Source organism: Zosterops lateralis, assembly GCF_965231275.1.
Source record: "Zosterops lateralis genome assembly, chromosome: 8".
NCBI classification, from domain to species: Eukaryota; Metazoa; Chordata; class Aves; order Passeriformes; family Zosteropidae; genus Zosterops; species Zosterops lateralis.
The window spans coordinates 31552128-31572798 of NC_139768.1; the positions used below are offsets into that span (position 1 = coordinate 31552128).

At 45.3% G+C, this 20671-nt stretch overlaps 1 protein-coding gene across 2 annotated transcripts in view; it reads right to left on the minus strand.

Moving 5' to 3' along the window:
* Positions 1 to 20671, minus strand: part of PRKG1 (protein kinase cGMP-dependent 1) — a gene marked incomplete at its 5' end in the record, with an annotated part of 363931 nt that overhangs the window by 76626 nt on the left and 266634 nt on the right. For both annotated transcript variants that reach the window (XM_083866088.1, XM_083866089.1), the window contains 2 exons: positions 10116 to 10210; positions 14040 to 14117. In XM_083866088.1, coding sequence (XP_083722214.1) covers positions 10116 to 10210; positions 14040 to 14117 — 173 coding nt within the window. The remainder of the gene's footprint in view (positions 1 to 10115; positions 10211 to 14039; positions 14118 to 20671) is intronic.

Sequence of the window (20671 nt, forward strand, 5' to 3'; positions counted from 1 at the left end):
CTTAGATCTGTCTGAATAACTCATGACCATCATCCACCTTGGGTATAGCCCCTCTCATAGGCTTTTGACTGCCCAAGGTCAAAAAATATCAATACTTATAAGAATAGGTATTTATTAAAGACCTATTGAAGGTCTTTAATAAATACCTATTCTTATTCTGTTTATCTTGTCTAGCCTCTATTCTAGGCAGCCACCCCAAGGCATCAGAAGGATCAGTGACAACACAGTTCAGCCTAGCAAAACGTGAGTGGGTCATTAAGCCCTAAAGGGAGCACTCCTAAACAAACAACCCCAACCCTCTGTGTTCAGTAAAAAGGAACCCTGGCTCTCCCCCACACAGACTTTACAATAAAAAAACAGGCTCTCCTAAGAGCAAAACCACCCCAAAACCCCAGTTCTGGGAGCTAAACCCAGAGGTAACCCCAGCTCCCCACACCAATCCTGGCGCTGTCAAGGGAGTGTGTCCTCACCTGAATTAACACCCAAATTCGGGTAGTGAAAACACTGTTTATTACTTTTAAATGTTACCCCTCTCAGGGTGGCTATTCCCAGCCAGCCTTGCTGATCTCCAGAATCCCAGTGGCCAGGCTGGCTCCAGCCCCCACTTTGAAGTCACAGTGACACCAAACAGGGACAGACAGGGACAACAGGAATCTGCTGGAATGCACCAAGGAATTAAAAGCTTAAGTGTATCTTTTGTGTCAACAGCCAGGGCAACTCAAAGTGAGATCAGAAGCTGCCACTGAAAGTGGAGCTGTTGGAGGCTGATCTGCCATCACCAGCATAAACAGTCCCTGTGCCAAGTCTGGACATGGGTAAAAAGATCTGCTCTGGGACTTAAAATTGATGTTAATAATCGTTAAATTCAAAGCAGAGGACTCGTAGAGTGATGGCTGTAAAAAAATAGGAAGATGTACAGGACAAGAATAGTACTCAGTCTATGAAACTCTGCATGTTTATGGAGGGAGGATGAGGAGAACAGCAAATATAAATAAACCAGGATTATTCCTACATTGTTCCCAGGTTGGTGTCACTGCCTGAGCCCCCTCCAGTGGCTAAAGAGGCTCCTCCAGGAGAGCTGGAGAGGGATGGGGCACAAGGAATGGGGGAACAGGACAAGAGGAATGGGTTTACACTGACAAAGGGGAAATTTAGATGGGCTATTGGGCAGGAATTGTTCCCTGGGAGGGTGGGCAGGCCCTGGCACAGGGTGCCCAGAGCAGCTGTGGCTGCCCCTGGATCCCTGGCAGTGTCCAAGGCCAGGCTGGACTTTGGGGCTTGGAGCAGCCTGGGACAGTGGGAGGTGTCCCTGCCCATGGCAGGGGTGGCACTGGATGGGCTTTAAGGCCACCATTGCCCCATGTTCCCAAGTCCCACCTCCACACATCCTTAAAAATCTCTCCAGGAATGCTGATCCCACCACTGCCATGGTGCCTGTCCCAGTGCTTGACCACATTTTGGTGGAGAAATTTCCCTTGATATCCAACCTAAACCTCTCCTGGTGCAACCTGAGGCCATTTCCTTTGGTTCCTTTGTGTTTAAATTACAGCAGGCAAAGTGCAAGCCATGAGCTGATATTATTCTGTATTTTAGAGGTGGAATTATTTTAATATGGCTCTAATAGAGAACATTTGATTGCTTATAAAGCACAGGCCTTCACATTTAATTACAATGGTGCCTCATAATGATTTCCAAACGAGTGGGCCCTGCATCCCAATTCCAGGTTACTGTGCAGAAAACTCCCTCAATTTTCTAAAATTGATAAATTACAGGAATTTTAAATGGAGCTCCAAAGTCTGACACACACACCCAAATCCACCCTGGGTACAACAGGAGATTTGAACAGGAGCCACATCACAATGTGCTGGAGTAAATCTATAAATTTCAGCTGATATCCCATTTTTTGCTCTCTGTTCCCCTCTTTGATTCCATCTTGTTGTAAACCTGCTCCGAGGGTTTGCTAACACGGATTATCCTGTCTACATCCCATGAATTAATTCCTACTCCTGCATCCCCCATAGGCATCTTCGCTTGTTTGGGTCTGTTGGGTTTTTTTAAGGAAGTCAAGAGAATTCAAATTCACTGCTGCATTCCTCAGTTCCACTTAATGCTTACAAACTTGAACAGGGCCAGCAGGAGTATTTTGATGAAAGCATTTTCCCAGGAAAAATGTGTGATTTCTTCACTGCAACACTTGAACAGGGATCTTTCTCTCCTCTCGTTAAAAATGTATTTATTTCAGAGCATGGGTTTTCTCCCCAACTAGAAACATTTGTCATAAACCATCATTTTGTCGCAAATGTCCTCATTTTGAAATTCTAGGATAAAACATTTGGATCTAACAATTGATGGTTATTACTGACAGCAATGTATTGCTGCAGGACAAAATTACGATTTTTTTTTTCCCCACTGTTTCCAACACAGAAATTGCCTGCAAAAAAATCATGAAAAAAGGGAAAAGGGAAGAGTTTGGAGCCTTCAGCCCTGCCAGGCTGTTTCACACCCTCCAGATGGGAAGAACAAAGTTCAGTCCCAGGGTTTTGCTCTTTCCAGGAAGCAAGAACCAGGTCTGACCCCAGAAATCTCTTCCATCACCAGGCATTTAACTCATCCCACTTCAGACAGGAAAATAAATCCTCCAAATTGCACTATTTTAAAAAAATTATAAATTAAAACCATATCCTTTTGATATGCATGGTGCTCCAGCAGCTTTCTTAGCTAATAAATAGCAATAATATTTAATATTTCCTATGCATTCCTTATTGCAGCCAATTTTTTTTCAGGCTCTGAATAAACACAGAGGGGAAAAAGACATTGGAAAAACTCTTGGAGATGTTCACTGCAGCAAAAGCAAATATATGGGTAACTATAAACCTGCTGTAGTGCTGCTTTGCCCCAAACCCCTGGAACTCTGCCTTCCTTCCTCCATCTGGCACACTCTGCTTGCCCAACATTAGATATATACTTTTGATTATTTTTGATATTTTTTTAACTCAGCAGAAGGAATATTGTCTCTGCTCTTTAGACAACAACTTCAAAGGAAAAGAAAAACAAACACCAGTCTGAGTTCCCGGGCTATGACTCAGTTGGAGAAAAGCAAGAACAATTCATAAGCTGTGATTTTCTAAACCAGCAATTGTATTTAACAGTCCAAACCATTTGATTATTTACTAACTACATTTGAGTCATCAAGTTGGCTCTGAGTATAACTTCCCCACGCAAATTAATGTTATTCATGCCCTTTTTGTGAGGAGAAGAGTAGTAAAATTTGGATGTTTTTAGACTCCTACAAAGGTTTGGCTTGGAAGGGACCTTATCTCCCAATGGCTTTTTCCCTGAGGGAGAGTTTGGGTTGATAACAATATTTTAAAGTCAGATTTTTAAAGGCTGAGAGAATTGGGATTGTTCAGCCTAGAGCAGAGAAGCTTCAGGGTGACATCATTGTGTCCTTCCAGTGCCTGAAGAGGACGACAGGGAAGATGGAGAGAGATGTTGGACAAAGGATGGAGTTCAGGACAAGGGGGAACGGCTTCAAACATACAGGGGGGAAATTTAGGTGAGATATGAGGAAGGATTCCTCCCTGGGAGGGTGGGCAGGCCCTGGCACAGGGTGCCCAGAGCAGCTGTGGCTGCCCCTGGATCCCTGGCAGTGTCCAAGGCCAGGCTGGACTTTGGGGCTTGGAGCAGCCTGGGACAGTGGAAGGTGTCCCTGCCCATGGCAGGTGTGGAATTTTGAATCTTTAAGGTCCCACTCAAACCACTCCATGATTCTGATATTAGTTTTCTTTCTTTATTTCTTAGAAAATAAATGAGAAAAAGGTGAATTTCTGTGCACCAGCCTTTCATTCCTGACCATCCCCATCCCTTCAGAACCGGAGGTGTTTCCACCTGGAGGACCTTTTTGACCAGCATGACTAAAGGTGGTACCAGCTCTCTGCACAAAAATTAGGAAAAACTCTGAGGTTATAAACTGAACTGTTTGCCAGAACAGAGAATTGCACTGCAGGTGCTGAGCTCCAGCTCCAAACCTTTATATAAATAGAATATTTTATCTACATGGTATTTATATAGAAATTTATTACAATAGTTTTAAGACACATCATTTTTTTCCTATAAAAATTTTGGTTCTTGTTAATGAAGAAGTAGGGCTAAGTTCAGATGATCCCAGAATGTTTTGAGCTGGAAGAGATTTTACAGTTCATGTACTTCCAGCTGCCTCACCATGGGCAGGGACACTTTCCAGAGATCTTCACAAGTCACTAAATGTGCCAGAAAATGTAAAGACAGTAGAGGAAAATTGGCTTCACCTGGCTTGTTGCCACATGTATAATCTGAGACAACAGACTCTAAAAATCAACAAGTCAACTGCACATCTGAGAAGTCGGAGGCATCGCCTCAAGCAGCAGATGGCTCATCCAAAAAAAAAACCCAAACAAGCACCATTAAAAGCCCCAACCTTCTGTGGCAATTAGTGCCACACTTTAAAGTGTGCAGGAGAAGGGAGATTTTAAAACTGCCTGAGGATATTCAGCCCAGTGAGGATCATAAATGATTGAAGCTGCTGCTCTGGTTCAGGGGTGTTGGTCAGGATTAATTCTGGGTGCTAGAAATGCCATGTTTAGATGGAGCTTTGGTAGAATCCCTTCTGTGTTGTGATTTTAGGTAGGAAGATAATATTAATTTGTTCCTGCTGGAAAAACAGAAAATGAACTGTTCCTCAGCAGTCCCAGTGCAGTACTCCCAGGCAGGATGCTGTGAGAGCCATCACTTCTTGTTCTGCCCTCTGGTCCTTTCCAGATCATTCCTTCATACATTGGCAAAAAAGGGCAGAGAGGGAAGGCCCAGAATGGAAATCAATACAGAATTCTGGAATGGCTTGGATTGGGACCTTAAAGCTCACCTTGTTCCAACCTTCTGACACGTGCAGGGACACCTTCCACTACCCCAGGGTGCTCCAAGCCCTGGACACTTCCAGACCATGCCAGGATTACACTTTTTGGGGATTCTACCACTTCCTTGGGAACTCTGTTCCAACCCTTTTGGTGAGGAAATTCTTCCTGATGTCCAGCTTGAACCTCCCCTGGCAATTCCCTCTTCTCCCATTGCTTGGTACCTGGGAGAAGGGCCTGACTTGGAGAAGGGGCAGCAAATCCATCATGCTTGTAATACTGGAATTAAACAAACCACAAAGGGCCTGATGGATATTCCACAATTTTGCAATTATGAACCCCCTCCATCTGTGCTCGAGCAGAGGGCATTGAAGCCAGGCCACCCCAACAGCAGCCTGGGCAGAGCAGGGCCATGTTTTCCACCAGTTAATTGAATTTCTGCCATTGGGTGCCCAAAATCTCCCTCAGGAGATCACTCAGCTCCAAGGCCCAGCTGCCATCTCTCCAAGCCACCCCTGCAGGAGGAGCTCCAGCCCCGAGGGCAGCAGATGGTGACACCATCCCAGGGTCACTTTCCCTCTCCACTTGCAGCTGTCCCAGCTTTGGAGCTCTTGCCCTCCCAAGCCTCTGGGAGGGTTTTGTTTCAGGGAACTGTCAACAGCTTTCCCAAAGCCTGGAAAAGCTTCCTGTGCCTCAGGGTGATCGATCTGAACCCATCAGGGCTCTCAGCTCCCTGCAGGGAAAGGGAAATAAAGGCTGAAAGATCTTCTGAGATCAGCCAGTGCTTGCAAGAAGTGTAAAAAGCACCTGAGATAATGGATGACAAAAATTCCAGCCAGTCCTTGGAGACCATGTGTCGGATCCATAGTCCATGGGATATACACAGAGCACAGGTGTTGGGGAATAGGGGAAAACCACCCCAGATTTATGGAAAAAAACCCCCATTATTTAGCAACAAGGGTGGCAAAAATGCTTCTTGATGTGCCAGAGTTAGAAGGTTGGGTTTATTCATTATTTTGGGGTTGTTTTTATTCATTCTCCTGCACATCAACACTTGAAGCACTGTTTCCATTTTATGATGGCCTCTACATGCAGGTACATCTCCATTTCCATGGAGCTCCTGGCTGGAAAACTGCATTGTCCTGCATTATCCTGGACTGCATTCCTACCCCGTGGCTGCTTTTAATTCCCTTTTCCACTCATCCAAACTGGGCTGCAATGGGAATAGGGAATGTTTCAGCATTGTCTGTGACCATGGCTTCATGCCAAGAGGAATCACTCCAGGAGGGATCCTTCCCCAATGGTCCTTCCACCCCAAGGCCCATTTTTCCAGCCCTTTCCCATCACAAATTCCATCTGCTTTCCTACACCAGAATTTTGTTCTTTCTCAAGCCTTTTCCCAACACTTTTTGGTGGTTAGATGCCTTTTCCCAAAACCATATGGATTGCAACAGAAAGAACTGTGGTTCACCCTGAAGAAATAGGAATTACGGTTGTATTTCCCTATTTTTATCCTATAGGATACATATATCTTTTCTTCATATATATCTCTCTAGAAATGTCATCCTGAGATGAAATTCTTGCCACATCTACACCTGTGTGCCTTCCTCTGTGTCCCAGAGTGACAAATATTTCCAATGCTCCATTCCACTCTCTGTTCCTTGGAAAATTCAGGACAATGAGGTTCACAGGGCAGCAGATGGGAAGGTTTTAGTGGGAGCAGGGGATGGCAAGGAAGGTGTCCCATGAAAGTGGAATATAATTTATTATTTTCATTATTCCTCATTATTCCTGAGAAGTTCAGTTCAAGGACACTGGAAAAGGGTTCAGCCCATAAAAGCTGCAGAGGGGAAGGTGAAGGGAAAAGGAAAATGAAGGAGAAAAAGAAGGGGAAAAGGGAAAAGGGCTCCTTTCCATGACAGCCAAGAAACCTGAAAAAAAAAGCTGGAGAGGACAAGAAAGGAGAGAGCAGGGAAGAAAGATGGGGCACCCCAAAGGCTTCCAGGTTTGGGTTATGAAGTTTTTAAAGAACCACTGAGTTTTTCATTTATTCCCTGGGAAAAGGAGCAATGGAAAGGTCAGGTCAGTCCAGCAGTGGCATCACTGAAGGAAAGCAGGAATTAGAGCAGGGAGCAGAGGAGCAGGAGTGGGGTGATCCCAGCACCTCTTGCAGAGGTAGTAGAGATTTAATAAAAACAATAAATTTTGGAGTCTGACTCAAGAAAAAAATTATTATAAGAAAAAAAGTCCTACTTTTATTGATGTCTCATTCTCAGCCTTTACAAAAAAGCTTTTGTCATTAAATTCAGCTCCAACAATCACTTCTGAATAAAGAGAGCTCTGACATCACCAGCTGCAATCCTGATTGGAATATTCCTGATTTGATATTTCCCATGTGCATTCCCATGCTTTTCTGGTTGTTGATGCCATCATCCATCACAGCAACTCCACTATTCCAGGGGGGAAACACAGTATCAGGTTTCTGGAATGGTCAAGCACAGAAACTTGTGACATTCCTACCCATACCCATGGGTACTGTTTTATTTTTCCAGGAAATTATCAGGGCACAAATCAGGCCCCAGGGATTTGGGGCAGGTAGAGGAAGAACTGATTTCTGTAATTTAGGAAAAATAACTACCAGAGGTGGAGATGTAAATGGGAAATAGCACAATTTTCTTGGAAGTAGATGTGTTATCCCATGAGGAACAGCTACAAACATTCTCATTTTCAGATCATCGAGAATGTAACAAAAAACCCAGATATAAATCAGTCCCAACAGCTCAGTTATCACTGCTGGGGTCACCAGGGCACAGCACATCCTGCACAACCCAAAGAACAGAATTCCTCCTTCCCCCTACACACCACAAACACATTTTGCAAAGAATCAATTAAAAAATGTGTATTTTAGTGTTTACAAAGCAGCAGGATGAGGAGAGAGCACTCTTTGCCTGGGGGCTTTTGGTGTCAAACAGGAGCTTCCTCCAGCAATTCCATCCATGAGCTGACCTGCCATGACCATGGTGGAGGGACAGCATCCAAAATTCCCACCCCTTTTCCATATGCCATGCCTTAAAATAATTCACACAAGTCACAGGCTGGCTGAGGCAGCTGGGTGGGCACCTGGTGTCCCCTCCGTGCTCCAGCAGGGCCATCTCAGAGCACAGGGCACAGCATTGTGTGCACACAGCTCTGCAAGAGCCAGTTTTAGTCCCTGACTAAATGTGAGTAACCGAGTTACTCACATTGAGTTCAGTACCTGAGATGCATAGAGTTATCTCCCCATGCTGATTTGAAGGAACTTTATTTCCCAGCTGATAGAAATAATTGTTGTAACCAGCCCTATCAAATGTTTTCTTTGCAAGGAAGAAAACAACACCTGATGGTGGAGCACCCTAAATTATGTCCTGCTAGACTGCAAATTACCCATCTGCTGCCTCCAATTAGCCAGGGAGGAACGAGGGGGCCTGGGAGAGGACGTGGATCATCATTTCATGACTTGTTCTGATGGTGTGCAATGGGATACTGGGAGCTAATGGGTGCCATCTGCTGTAGGCATGGAAAATGGGATAATCCACAGCAGCCCCTGATGGCTCTGTCAGGGACATATTGCTGGGAGGGATTTGTTATCCCGGCTCCTGCTGGGCTGCGTTTCTGCGGTATTTTCTATCCTAATGAAGAAATGATTTGTAGCTGTTGTTCTATTCTACACAGACAAAATAACAGGTTTTAATAAAGTGTCCCTTCATCTGTAAAGTCCAGTGAAACCCAATTCCATTCTGGGATGCCAAGTATTGCTAAGGCCCTGATAAAGTTTTAAAAAATTATTCTAAGATAAAAAAAGAAAGAAAATAGAGTAAAATATCTCAAGTTCTCAACCACAGCTGTATCTTACATTTAGGAATCATTCTAAAGGTTTCCCAAGTGGCCAAACAGGAATATCTCACACAATCCTGACAGAAAGTCATTAATTAGCAATTTATTGAGCTATCAAATGTTTACATTACAGTATTTTCACATGATTCCGTTTAAATCTCCCTGTAAGACTCCTGTGATTATCAGCAAACTGGAGGGATGGTTCTGGAGGAATTCCACCTCTTTAGCAAAAAAAAAAAAAAAAAAAAAAAAAAAAAAAAAAAAAAAAAAAAAAAAAAAAAAGTACACAGAATGGTTTGGGTTGGAAGGGACCTTAAAGCCCATCCAGTGCCCCCCCCTGCCACGGCAGGGACACCTTCCACTGTCCCAGGCTGCTCCAAGCCCTATCCTGGGCTTGGACACTCCCAGGGATCGTAGAATTGTTCTTTTCCTGCATGCTGAGAATGTCCTCTCAATAATTAACTTTTCATTTCTATATAGATTGTTCAAATATTTGCAGCCAAGTATTGTAAATTAACCAGCCTCAAACTGCTGAATTTGAAATGCCAAGGAATTCCCACCATGGGGGTGCTCCGTGTCACCAGGACTGTGCAGGGATGGAATCAAAATCAGAATATTTGTTAATAACATCAACATTTTGTAATTAAGGTAGAGATTCACAGACTTGAGGTTTGTGCTCAATACATCTCTGGCTGCCAAGAAGTGCCAGGAAATTCAGCCTTCAAATACTCTGCCACCTTTTATTTGGGAGAAGGGTGGTAGAGGAGGGATTGACCACGTTACCACAGCTTCCCAAAAAAAGCCCAAGAGCTCTGGCACCCAGATAAACCCCCAAGAACATTTGTCCACAAAGATGAACGAGTGTCCCAAATTTCTGCCTTAATGAAGCCTGTTTTTATAATAAACACCTGTTGAATATGGATTTGCAGCTTCTCTCCTTTTAGTACATCCTTTAAGAAAAATGTTTATATAAAAGTGCTCACTCACACCCAGTTTCCACCTCCAAAACCCCATATAAATACAGCACTTCAGTTTAAACCTCCCAAACTGCCCTGCTTTCAGCCATCCACCCCATCAGGATGACCACAATTATCCTTTTCCATACAGGAATAACACTCCAGAGCTGCAAAAATCAAACTCTTTGAGCTTCCAATGGATGTTTGTGGAAGGAAGCATGAAGATAAACGAATTATTTATGTCCACAAGCAAGGAAAGATTTACTTTTGGCTGCTCAAGTGCAGAACAAGCCCATTTCCCATTGAGGTAGGGCCTCCTAACACAAATCCAGTGACTCCAAAAGAATAAAGAATAAATCCATCAAAATTGAAGAACTACTTCATAAGGAGCACTTACCCTTGGAGGGCTTTTTCTCCAAACCAATCCCCCTTCCCCAGAGTGCGGAGGAAGACGGGATCCTCACTGGGAGAGTCCTCCCGGGTCACGTTCACCTGTGGAAAAGCCAAAACCCCACGGATTCAGAGAACTCTTAATTAACAGCTAAACCCTCTTTGTTCAGAGAGTAATTGTCACCTCCTAGCTCTCTCAGGAAAGGCTCCTCTGGGAACTGTAATTCCCCAGAGTCCTGCACTCTTCCCTTGGCATCACAAACCCAACCATCCAAGATAACGAGCGGTGATTCTTCCTAAGACTCCTGCAAAAACACACAGCTTTGGATTTTGGGGAATATTTCTAACTCTAAACGTGGAGTTGGCTGCACAAGCACAGCCACAGGAGAATAAAATTCCAAAAATTTGCTGTGCCACATGGCCTAAGCTTCCATTAGCTTTGTTCCACATGATTCCCAGCATTTCCAAGTTCCCTGAAGGGACAGGAATGAACACAAATCCCCACCATTTGGACACAGCTGAAGTGAACCAGTTTGGGGCATTGCAGGATGAAGGGTGGCTCTGCTCTCTCTCCAGTTCAGAGAGGGGACAACTCCAGCTGGAGCAGAAATCAAATCTTTCCATCTTTTTAACCAGAGCTTTTGCACATGGAAATTCCGAAAGCCAAAAGGTGGGATGTCAGGCACATCCTTTTGGATTCAGTGATATCCTGCTGTAATTTCCCTATTAAATTTATGCTTGTGGCCTGCACCTTCTCCCAGCTCTTTAAGGGGTGGCAGAACCAGTGGGTTTGAGAGGTTAATGATTTAACATCTGCACTGACTTATGGAAGGGCAGGGAATGTGGGATGGATGAGCCAGGAACACCCCTGCACAAGCAGAGGGAACTTCAATGCAGATTTCAGCCCTTTTTCCATGACTTCCACTGATCCCAAGCAAAGAGTGTTCAGGGATTAGGACAGTGTGACTTCTACAAGGTTCAAAAGCTCCGAGCCAGCCTCCAGTGGGGAGCCTGCATTAAATTGGTGCCACATTGTGAATTTTAAAGGGAAAAGGGTGGAAAATGGCACAGCAAGGCCCATGCTGCCTCTGGATAAAGGCAAGGGATCAAGCAGCAGCACTTCCCAAGCAGAACAGAATGAGTGATTTCCATCCATTATGATTCCACAGATTCCTGCACACAGCATGTTTGGAAATTACTTTGATTTCTGCTTGGTAGGACTTGAGGAAACAAGTTAAAATGAATACATTAAAGGAGCTCAGGAGTGGCATCAGGTGGGGTGGATGGAGCTGACAGGGAAGAAGAAATTTGGTCCTAAAAGAATTGTCAGTGGAGCATGGGCTAGAAGAAAACAGAGCAGAAGTTTTCTCAGTAATTCTGAGAGGAGTGATGGGCTCAGAAATGTAAAAAATTATCTCTGCTCACTTCAGCCTGGAGAACAGAAGGCTCCAGGGAGAACTTAGAATAAAATTCCAGTGCCTAAAGGTACAAGAGAGCTGCAGAGGGACTTGGGACAAAGCATAGAGTGACAAGGGAGAATGGCTTCCCATTGCCAGAGGGCAGGGCTGGGTGGGATATTGGGAAGGAATTGTTCCCTGGGAGGGTGGGCAGGCCCTGGCACAGGGTGCCCAGAGCAGCTGGGGCTGCCCCTGGATCCCTGGCAGTGTCCAAGGCCAGGCTGGACTTTGGGGCTTGGAGCAGCCTGGGACAGTGGAAGGTGTCCCTGCCCATGGCAGGGGTGGGAGTGGATGGGCTTTAAGGTCGTTTCAACCCAAACAATTCCATGATCCTGTGTCCCTCCTGACACTGATGTGACAGACAAGGCAGATATTCCCTAAGGAGCTCACTCTGATCCTGCTCACACTGACTGCAGACACTGCATGTGTGCTCCCAGGAACACCATTTTCCTGCCTTACTGACCTGCCCGGGTCAAGTTTTACCTCAGGACATGAGAGGTGATGTGTCCCAGCTTCAGCAGGTGCCAGGCAGCACACACTGACTCTAAAATCCCGTATTTTATTACCATTTATTCCGTGTCTCACTGCTGAGGGTCTATCTCAGGCTGTATCCTTAACATGAATTAATTATTACATCCCTCCTAAACCAGGCATTAAAATTAAACTCTCTCCAGCTCCATCCATCCATCAGCCACTGGTGTCTCTTTTCCAAAGCAGTAAGCTTGGAAGAGAAAACTGGCCAGGATTTAACTATCCCTGTGGGAATTTCTGTCAAGCCATCAGGCTCCAGCTGAGAGTCTGGGAATTTTTTCAGCAAGTCCCCGTGCCTTGTTTTATTTTAGCTCCCTTTTTCTGGCCAGCAGCTGTCACAGCAAGATAAAGGAGCCGAGGCCAGGGACAAAGCCAAGGAGCTGCTCCAGGAGGAGCCCAGGGCTCTGGAGCAATGGCCAAGGCCATGGGAGGTCTTCTCCATCCTCTGGGTGGAGGGTTAAAGGCTGCAGGCCAACAACTGGGATTTGGTTTTTACGTTTCTTTGTAGATTGAGGACATGTTGGAATGAGTCCAGAGGAACCATGGAGTAGTTCCCAGGGCTGGAGCCCCACTGGGAGAGCTGGGGGTGCTCACCTGGAGAGGAGAAGCTCCAGGGAGAGCTCAGAGCCCCTGCCAGGGCCTAAAGGGGCTCCAGGAGAGCTGGAGAGGGACTGGGGAAAAGGGATGGAGGGACAGGACACAGGGAATGGCTCCCAGTGCCAGAGGGCAGGGCTGGATGGGATATTGGGAAGGAATTGTTCCCTGGGAGGGTGGGCAGGCCCTGGCACAGGGTGCCCAGAGCAGCTGGGGCTGCCCCTGGATCCCTGGCAGTGTCCAAGGCCAGGCTGGACTTTGGGGCTTGGAGCAGCCTGGGACAGTGGGAGATGTCCCTCCCATGGCAGGGGTGGGACTGGATGGGCTTTGAGGTCCCTTCCAGCCAGGCCATTCCAGGATTGCTGGGAAGGGATGGGATCCACCTGACCAAGAGGGGCAAAAGCCTCAGTGGCCAACACGGCTCCAAACACTCAGTGTGGGAGGGAGATGCACCATCACAATATTTTCTGCCCATGAAAAAACAGCAAAAGAAAAAGGATCTGAAGCTTGGCTCATGATTGTTCATACTCTGGGAAAAGAGGGAATATTATTTCTGGGTGAAGGGAAGTGAAAGGGCATCAAATCTACGAACTTGGATTTCTGCAGGCTATAGTTAACTTCATTTCAAAAACTTCTCCGTGACATTCGTATTGATCTGAAAAAGATTATTTTTTGCCTTGCAATGAAGACTGGCTCCCAGAAAGTGAAAGATTATGGTGGAAAACAAGTTGGCAGCTGGAAATTGGTGTATTCCCTCCAAAGCCTCCATCCTGCTACGTGGAAAGAAGCCAAGTGTCTCTCAAGTGCATTAGGCAGGCTAAAAAAAAAATATAAATAATTGTTGAATAGAAGGAAAAAACTTGGTCTATAAAATCCCATCAGCATTTTATGGGAAAAGAAGTCAAAAATATTTTCCTTGTGAGCAGTGGCAGAGAAACTTAAACCTTTTTTTCCCCCATGGAGAGAGATCAGACATCTCTGCCTTTCTATTATTTGGAGAAGCTGGGAAGAAAGAGCAATGGGAATGAAGCCTGGAAGCCAGCCTCGGAAGGGGGATGCTTAGCAAAGAAACCATGGACTATTGTAGGATTTCTTTCAAAGAAATTGAGTTTTGTGGTCATTTACACAGAGATTCCACAGCGGTGTCCACCCCAGAGTGTTCCCTGGGAGTGACTGCAAACCAGCAGGGGATTCCCTTTCCAGCTCTTCAGGCCATTCTTCCTCCCTAACCCAGCCAAGGAGCTCCATGAAATGTCAAGAGCTGACACATTTGTGCCTTGGGAGAGGAGAGAGAGAAACACTGGAGTGGGATTTTGGGAGCCCCTTGCCCCGGGAAGGTGTGAACTCACCTTTCCTTTGCTGATTATAAAGAAGGTGTCCCCTCGAGCCCCTTGGCGGATGATGTACTCTCCACTCTCGTAGTGAGTCTGCAAGAGGAAGAGGAACCAAAGGAAGATGAACAAACAAAAGCACAACCTGTTCTCCAGCCCATATTTTGGCAGCTTTGCAAGAACACCACCCTAGACTCCTTTTATCCCAGCCTGACATTGGCTGTGACTTAAAGATTGTCCTGTGGTAAGGAATAGAATAATTAAACTGGAAACATTTGTGGCTTGCCCATTTTTCTTCTGGCTGTGCTGGTGCCAGCCTGTGCCCAGATGAATTATCCTCACAGCCTAAATCCATTTTTAGCACGTCAACGAGACAGAGGAATTTCCAACAGGGAATATGCTACACAAACTAAACTGCAATATGAAGTCTGGTGTAAAAGTTTTTTTTTTTTTTTTTTTTTTTTTTTTTTTTTTTTTTTTTTTTTTTTTGTGTGTTGGTTTTGGTGGTTTTCCAGCTTTGCTAGCAAGGGCTTTATTCAGCACATAAGTTTTGCTTTTCTCCTGTTATTACAGTCATTTAATCTGAGCATTTTTGCCTTATTTTGTGGAATAGTCCTGGCTAAATTCATGTCACAGCTTATCAGTGCTGGCATCTAAACTTGTTAGGATATTTTCATCCCTTGTGTCACCCCATCAAAAGCAATGAGCATTTTATGCATCACCAAAAAACCTCAAATATTTTCTAAATCAAGACTTTCAATTGATATTTAGACTCCCCCAAACCTTGGAATTTTCATCCCAGATGCTCTGCCCCTGCAAATTCAGCAAACAGCAGGCTGGGGGATGCCAAGAGCTTCCCATCCAACCTCTCCTGCATCTCCCTTGGGATAAATGTCTGTTGGATTTTTCAACCATGACCAGAGAGCTGGACGTATTGGGTATTCTATCCCAAGCCCAAATCTGGGACAAAATCACCCCAAAAATGCCCTGCACTCACCACCAGACCTTCTAATCCCAAAGTATATATAAACCAGCAAGGACTGGAGCTAAAATGGGGGAATTAATCCAAATCCTCAGATTTGGTTAAGCTTGAGATGTTTTCTTCCAAGAGTGTTGTGCTGACTTGAGTTTGTTTATTTATCTTTACACCTCAGCCTTTTTATCATTTACAGACTGATAACAGAACCCCCAGCTTTTCCCATTTTCATATTCCAGAGTGGGAGGAGGGAGGGAAAAAGAATTCTGGAGAAACCTGGACACAAACTTGCAGAGTTTTGCTGCTTATGTTGAATGTTTCTGGGGAGCAGATTTAAGGTGCACATTTTTGATCATCCAGGGTGAAATTCCTTGGAAGGGCCTGATTTTAGGAGGTGTTGGGATCAGACCCCTCAAGCGGAATCTTGTAGGCAACCCAAAAATCTTATTAATGCAAAAACTGGGCTAATGGCTTCCAAACTTACAACAGGTAATCCATATTTACTAGATACATTAATGGTATTTTTAATACGATTTCTGGGCAATTTAACATGATAAAGCTGCTGCCTAAAAGGCCATTTCTGGTCTTGCTCACCAGCTACCACCAGCACCCACCACTGCAGAACTGAGTCTCAGTCCTGCTGCTGTAACCAATTCCCACCCACAATTCCCACCCCTAATTCTTCCCAATCAATCCCACACGTGGCTCTTCCCAACCCATGAGTCCCCTCAAACTCCCCACTCAGAACTCTGCCAAAGGAATGGAAGGAACACAAATTTGAGCTTCAAAGTGCCTAAAGCTGCCTCTCATTTCAGCGTATTTTGTCTCTTCTTTTTTAAACTGAGCTCTAATCTCAGCCAAGTCCTTCTTCCATCATTCCAATCACATTCCTCTCGTCCTTCCTTGAGTGCCCAGAGCTTTCATTTCACTTGACCTGCTCCTCATTGATGCCTTTCCACACCCTTCCTGCCACCCACATCCTCATGTTTATGTATTCCAAGACATTTCTTTCACAGCTAATTCCACCTGCAATTTTTGTGCTTGAATCAACACATCCTTCCCACCCTTTAGCAATGCTCCTGTTCTCAAATCCTTGTTTTCTAACACAAATCAGCTCATCCATGTGCTCTTCCCTTCTAATGGAACTCTTTCTATCTGTCCATCCTGGGCAGGCAAAGTGCCCAAGAGCTCGCTCAGGGCACGTGGAAGTGGAAATAAAGACAAGGCTCTTCCTTTTAGCCCCACTTTAGAGGCAGCAATACCTCCTCAGGTATTCTGAAGAAGCGTTTTGGCAAAGGTTTGCAGAATCTCAGAATGACTGAGGTTGGAAAAGACCTCCAAGATCATGGAGTCCACCTTGTGACTCATTCCCCACCTTGTCCCCAGCCCAGAGCACTGAGTGCCACCTCCAGCCCTTCCTTGGACACCTCCAGCCATGGGCACTCCAAACCTCCCTGGGCAGCCTCTGCCAAGGCCTCAGCACCCTTTCCATGGCCAAATTCCTGCTGCTGTCCAAGCTGAGCCTCCCCTGGCACAGTTTGAGGTTGTTTCCTCTCATCCTGGCCCTCAGTGTACAGAGAAGCAGGAATCTTTCACAAAATATCATTTCCAACCTAAATGAACAAAAGTGAAGCTCTTTCTCCCTTTGAAGACCTCCATCAGGTGCCTCCCATGGAGATCCCTGTTTGTCCAGTAAGAGCAGCTTCTATAAAAATACCAGTGTTTTTTTCCTTTGTGTCTATTGTCAATTTTACTTAAAATGATCAAAAAAATCCCAGCACCAAAGTGGGGGAGGGGTGAGGGTGGAGAGAATGCTCACTCAGCTGGTTTGAGAGGGTAAGACGTGGATAGGTCTCCATGACCTGCTCCAGGTATCCCACAGGAGAACTACCAATCTCATGATCAAGTCAGATTATGCACTAAAAAAGGCAGCTATCCCCTTTTATGAAATCCTTCATCCTGTGCAGAATGTCAGTAAGTGAACATGGACATTTCTTTGAGTGGAGAAATACCCAATGCAAGTTCTCTTCAGGAGTGGCTGGATTTTTATGATACCAACTTATACTGAAAACTGACAAAATTAGGAAGAGTGAGGCCCAACAACACCAAATTTATTGAGAAAAATCCTTTTTTGAGTCCCAGTGCTCCCCAGGATGAAAATCTCCCGCAGGTACAGGACCCAAAGTAATGTACAAACCATATTTCAGTGACCACCCCAATCTTCCATCTCAGAACAGTTAAATGTGGGAATAATTTCTTTGTCTCCAACATACCAGGGCACATCTCACCCACCACACAAAAAAAAGTCACCTTTGCAATTTCAGACCTGCACATCTGACTGAGGACTTCGGTTGACTGGAGCTTGGTTGATCAGCCACAAACTTCAACTGGAGCTTCTGTTCCCAAATACCACCGAAAATGAGATGTCTGAGAGCCTGACCAGACCTCATGAAGAAACCTCAACCAGGCCTTGTGAAGAAACTTCAATTTGGCCTCTTGGAGAAACCTTGACTAAAACAGATCTCTGCGAGCCCAACCAGGCATCATGAAGAAACCTCAAGTGAAAACAAGATGATTGAGAGCCTGCCCAGGTCTCATGGAGAAACCTCGACTAAAAATGAGATGTTTGAGAGCTGGACCAGTCCTTGTGGAGAAACCTTGAGCAGGTCTCATGGAATAAACCTCAATTAAGCCTCACAGAGAAACCTTGACTAAAACTGAGACGTCTGAGAGCCTGCCCAGGTCTCATGGAGAAACTTCAACCAGGCCTCACAAAGAAACCCCAATTAGGCCTTGTGGAGAAACCTTGACTAAAAATAAAATGCTTGCGAGCTGATCAGGCCTTGTGGGGAAACCTTGACTAAAAATGAGATGTCTGAGCTGGACCTCACGGAGAAACCTCCACGCTGGAGACCAACCCAACAGTTAAACTTGAGAAAAACCTCATTTTTCCTCCACCTGGATGCCTCTGACTGCCGTGTTTATGCTGAGAATATTTGGGAAAAGGTGGGAAAGGGGGTGTTTGGAATGCTCTGTGACCCACGGCGCCACAGGTCCCCTCAGGGGAGCAGAGGCACAAGGGTGGCTTTGAAATGAAGATTTCAAAGCTGCACCTCGGTTTGTACCACAAAAACCAGTGATGGCAACACGGGGCTGATGACAGTTCTCCATGTCCCACCCATTGCATCCAGTGTGTTTTAAAATAAAATAAAAAAAAACCCAAATATGTTATTTTGCTGGTGCTTTAAAAAATATTCACAGAACTGTCAGCAAAACTCCAAACAGGAGCAGCTTTTAGAAGATTTATTTTTCCTGTTTGGGATTTGCTGCCTTGAACATCCTAAAATGACAACAGGCATGCAAACAAAATGAAATGGAAAAATATACTCACTTGCTGCAAATGCTGCAAACCCAAGTTCTGTAGTGAACTCCTTAAGAATCACACAGATTGGTTTCCCTGTTTTACAGTGTGTCCTACTCCCAGGGATTATCCAAAAATGTTGCTGCTTGAAATACCCAGAGGGGAGGATTATGCTTTTGTGGTCCTCTCCCCACTGATCCCTAATTTTTTGACACTTAAGACATCTCAATGCCCAAGAAGCAGCTTAACTAGAGGGCAACAAGTGGGAAATTAAAATATGAGGAAGATGCAGTGATGAGGGGAAGAGAGGGTTAACTCATGTCCTTAATTCCACGATAATCATGGAGCACAGAATTGAGTAAGGAGATGAGGAAGGGGATATAATTGTGGCCTTTCAGGACCTGAAGGGAGCCTACAAGAAGGATGGAAAGAGACTATTTCCGAGGGTCTGGAGTGACAGGACAGAGGGAATGGCTTCCCAGTGCCAGAGGGCAGGGCTGGATGGGATATTGGGCAGGAATTGTTCCCTGGGAGGGTGGGCAGGCCCTGGCACAGGGTGCCCAGAGCAGCTGGGGCTGCCCCTGGATCCCTGGCAGTGTCCAAGGCCAGGCTGGACTTTGGGGCTTGGAGCAGCCTGGGATAGTGGAAGGTGTCCCTGCCCATGGCAGGGGCTGGGATGAGATGGCTTTACCATCCCTTCCCATCCAAACCAGTCTGGGATCCTGTGGTTTTCACGCAGCTGGCTCTATCTGAGCTCCAATGTCTTGCAGCAATGTTTTTGTTTTTCATACTGATGGATTACAAACTTACTCTTCCTCCTTAAAGACACAGCTCTCTGATCACCCACCAGCACTCTGAGAATGTATTTTAGAGCAAAAGCTGTGCTGTGACAGTGACAGGAGCCTGTTTCCCTGTCCAACCCTTTTGGGAAACATTTCCTCTGCACTGATTCACTGTGGCTCCTTAATGGGCTGTGACAGTGCTGAGGAAAACACTCCTGGGAATGAGCTGGACACTCTGGCTGTCTCCTCCAATTATGGGGCCTTCTGCACTTCATGGGTTGCTTCCAATTCCTGCAAAGCCATCCCTGAGCAATGCTCTTAATACACCTCCTAAAGGGGCTGTTTGTGCCTGGACACAGCACAGCTTCTGGAATAACACAGATCCTGGAAATCTAGGGTTGGATATAGTTGGGATGCATGAGGAGTATTGCTCTAACTCCCTGGTCCAAGAGTAACTGCTTAAAACTAAACTATGATTTAAGAGATGACTCCCCACAATGAGTTAATCTGTCCTCAACAGAGGTCGTATCAATATTAAATCTGTATTTTATCAATATATAATCTGAGGACTCAGGAACTTCTGAGGACTCAGGGACTGCTCCAGGAAAAAGGAATCTAAAAGGATGTATGGGGACAGCAAAAAAAAAGGTATTCAACCATTATTTCATTGAAGCAAAAGCAAGTACAGCCTCCATCTAATCCATGGGATACACACTGAAATGGATAAACCAAAGGGGATAAACAACAGGGCCCTGCTGTTCCTGAAATGCAAAGATGTGAGAAATGTTCCTCATTTGAAGTCCTTTGTCTAAATGATTGCTTTAATTTCTGGTTGTTTCTTTTGGTGTTTGGCACTGTTGTTGCCTGTGTCTGCATTTCCCTGGGGTGTGCTGAGAGTGAGCAGGAGGGAAGGAGATAGGGCTGGCACCCTCCTGCTCTTCCTTTCTCTCAAAACCTCCTCCCATTTCAGTGTCCCAAATGCAAAAAAAATCTCCACAAACTGAGCTGGACCCAGCCCTCTCCCAGCTGAGCTGCTGGGACAAGCCAGGAGGTGGGAATAAAGTTATACAAATGGAAATATTCCAATTTAGAGCAAAAGGCCATCTCCAAACTGTGATTTTTCCAACTCCGACCAAAGCTCTGACAACTCCTCAGGTGAAACTGCAGGTCCTGAAACCCAGGCTGAATTTCCACCAGGAATTCAAGTCTTTTGCATTGAGGTGTTTACAAGACACTACCATTGTGATAATTCAGAAGCTGCCTGAAGGTTGACTTCTCTCATGGAAAGCAGCAGCAGTTCCACATCTCTGGCATTTCCATGACCCAGAGCACACAGCTGAGCTGTTTGGTTTCCTTTTACACCACCAAATTCAAGGTCTTTACATCAGAACAGCCAACCTTCACAAAACTCTCCTTGTGCTGATTAACAGTGGATAAATAGGAGCCATTTGTGACTATCAAACAGGATTTATTAGGTTTGCCAGAGAACAAACACTGCTTATCTCAGAAGCGCCCTAAACCAAGCAGTACT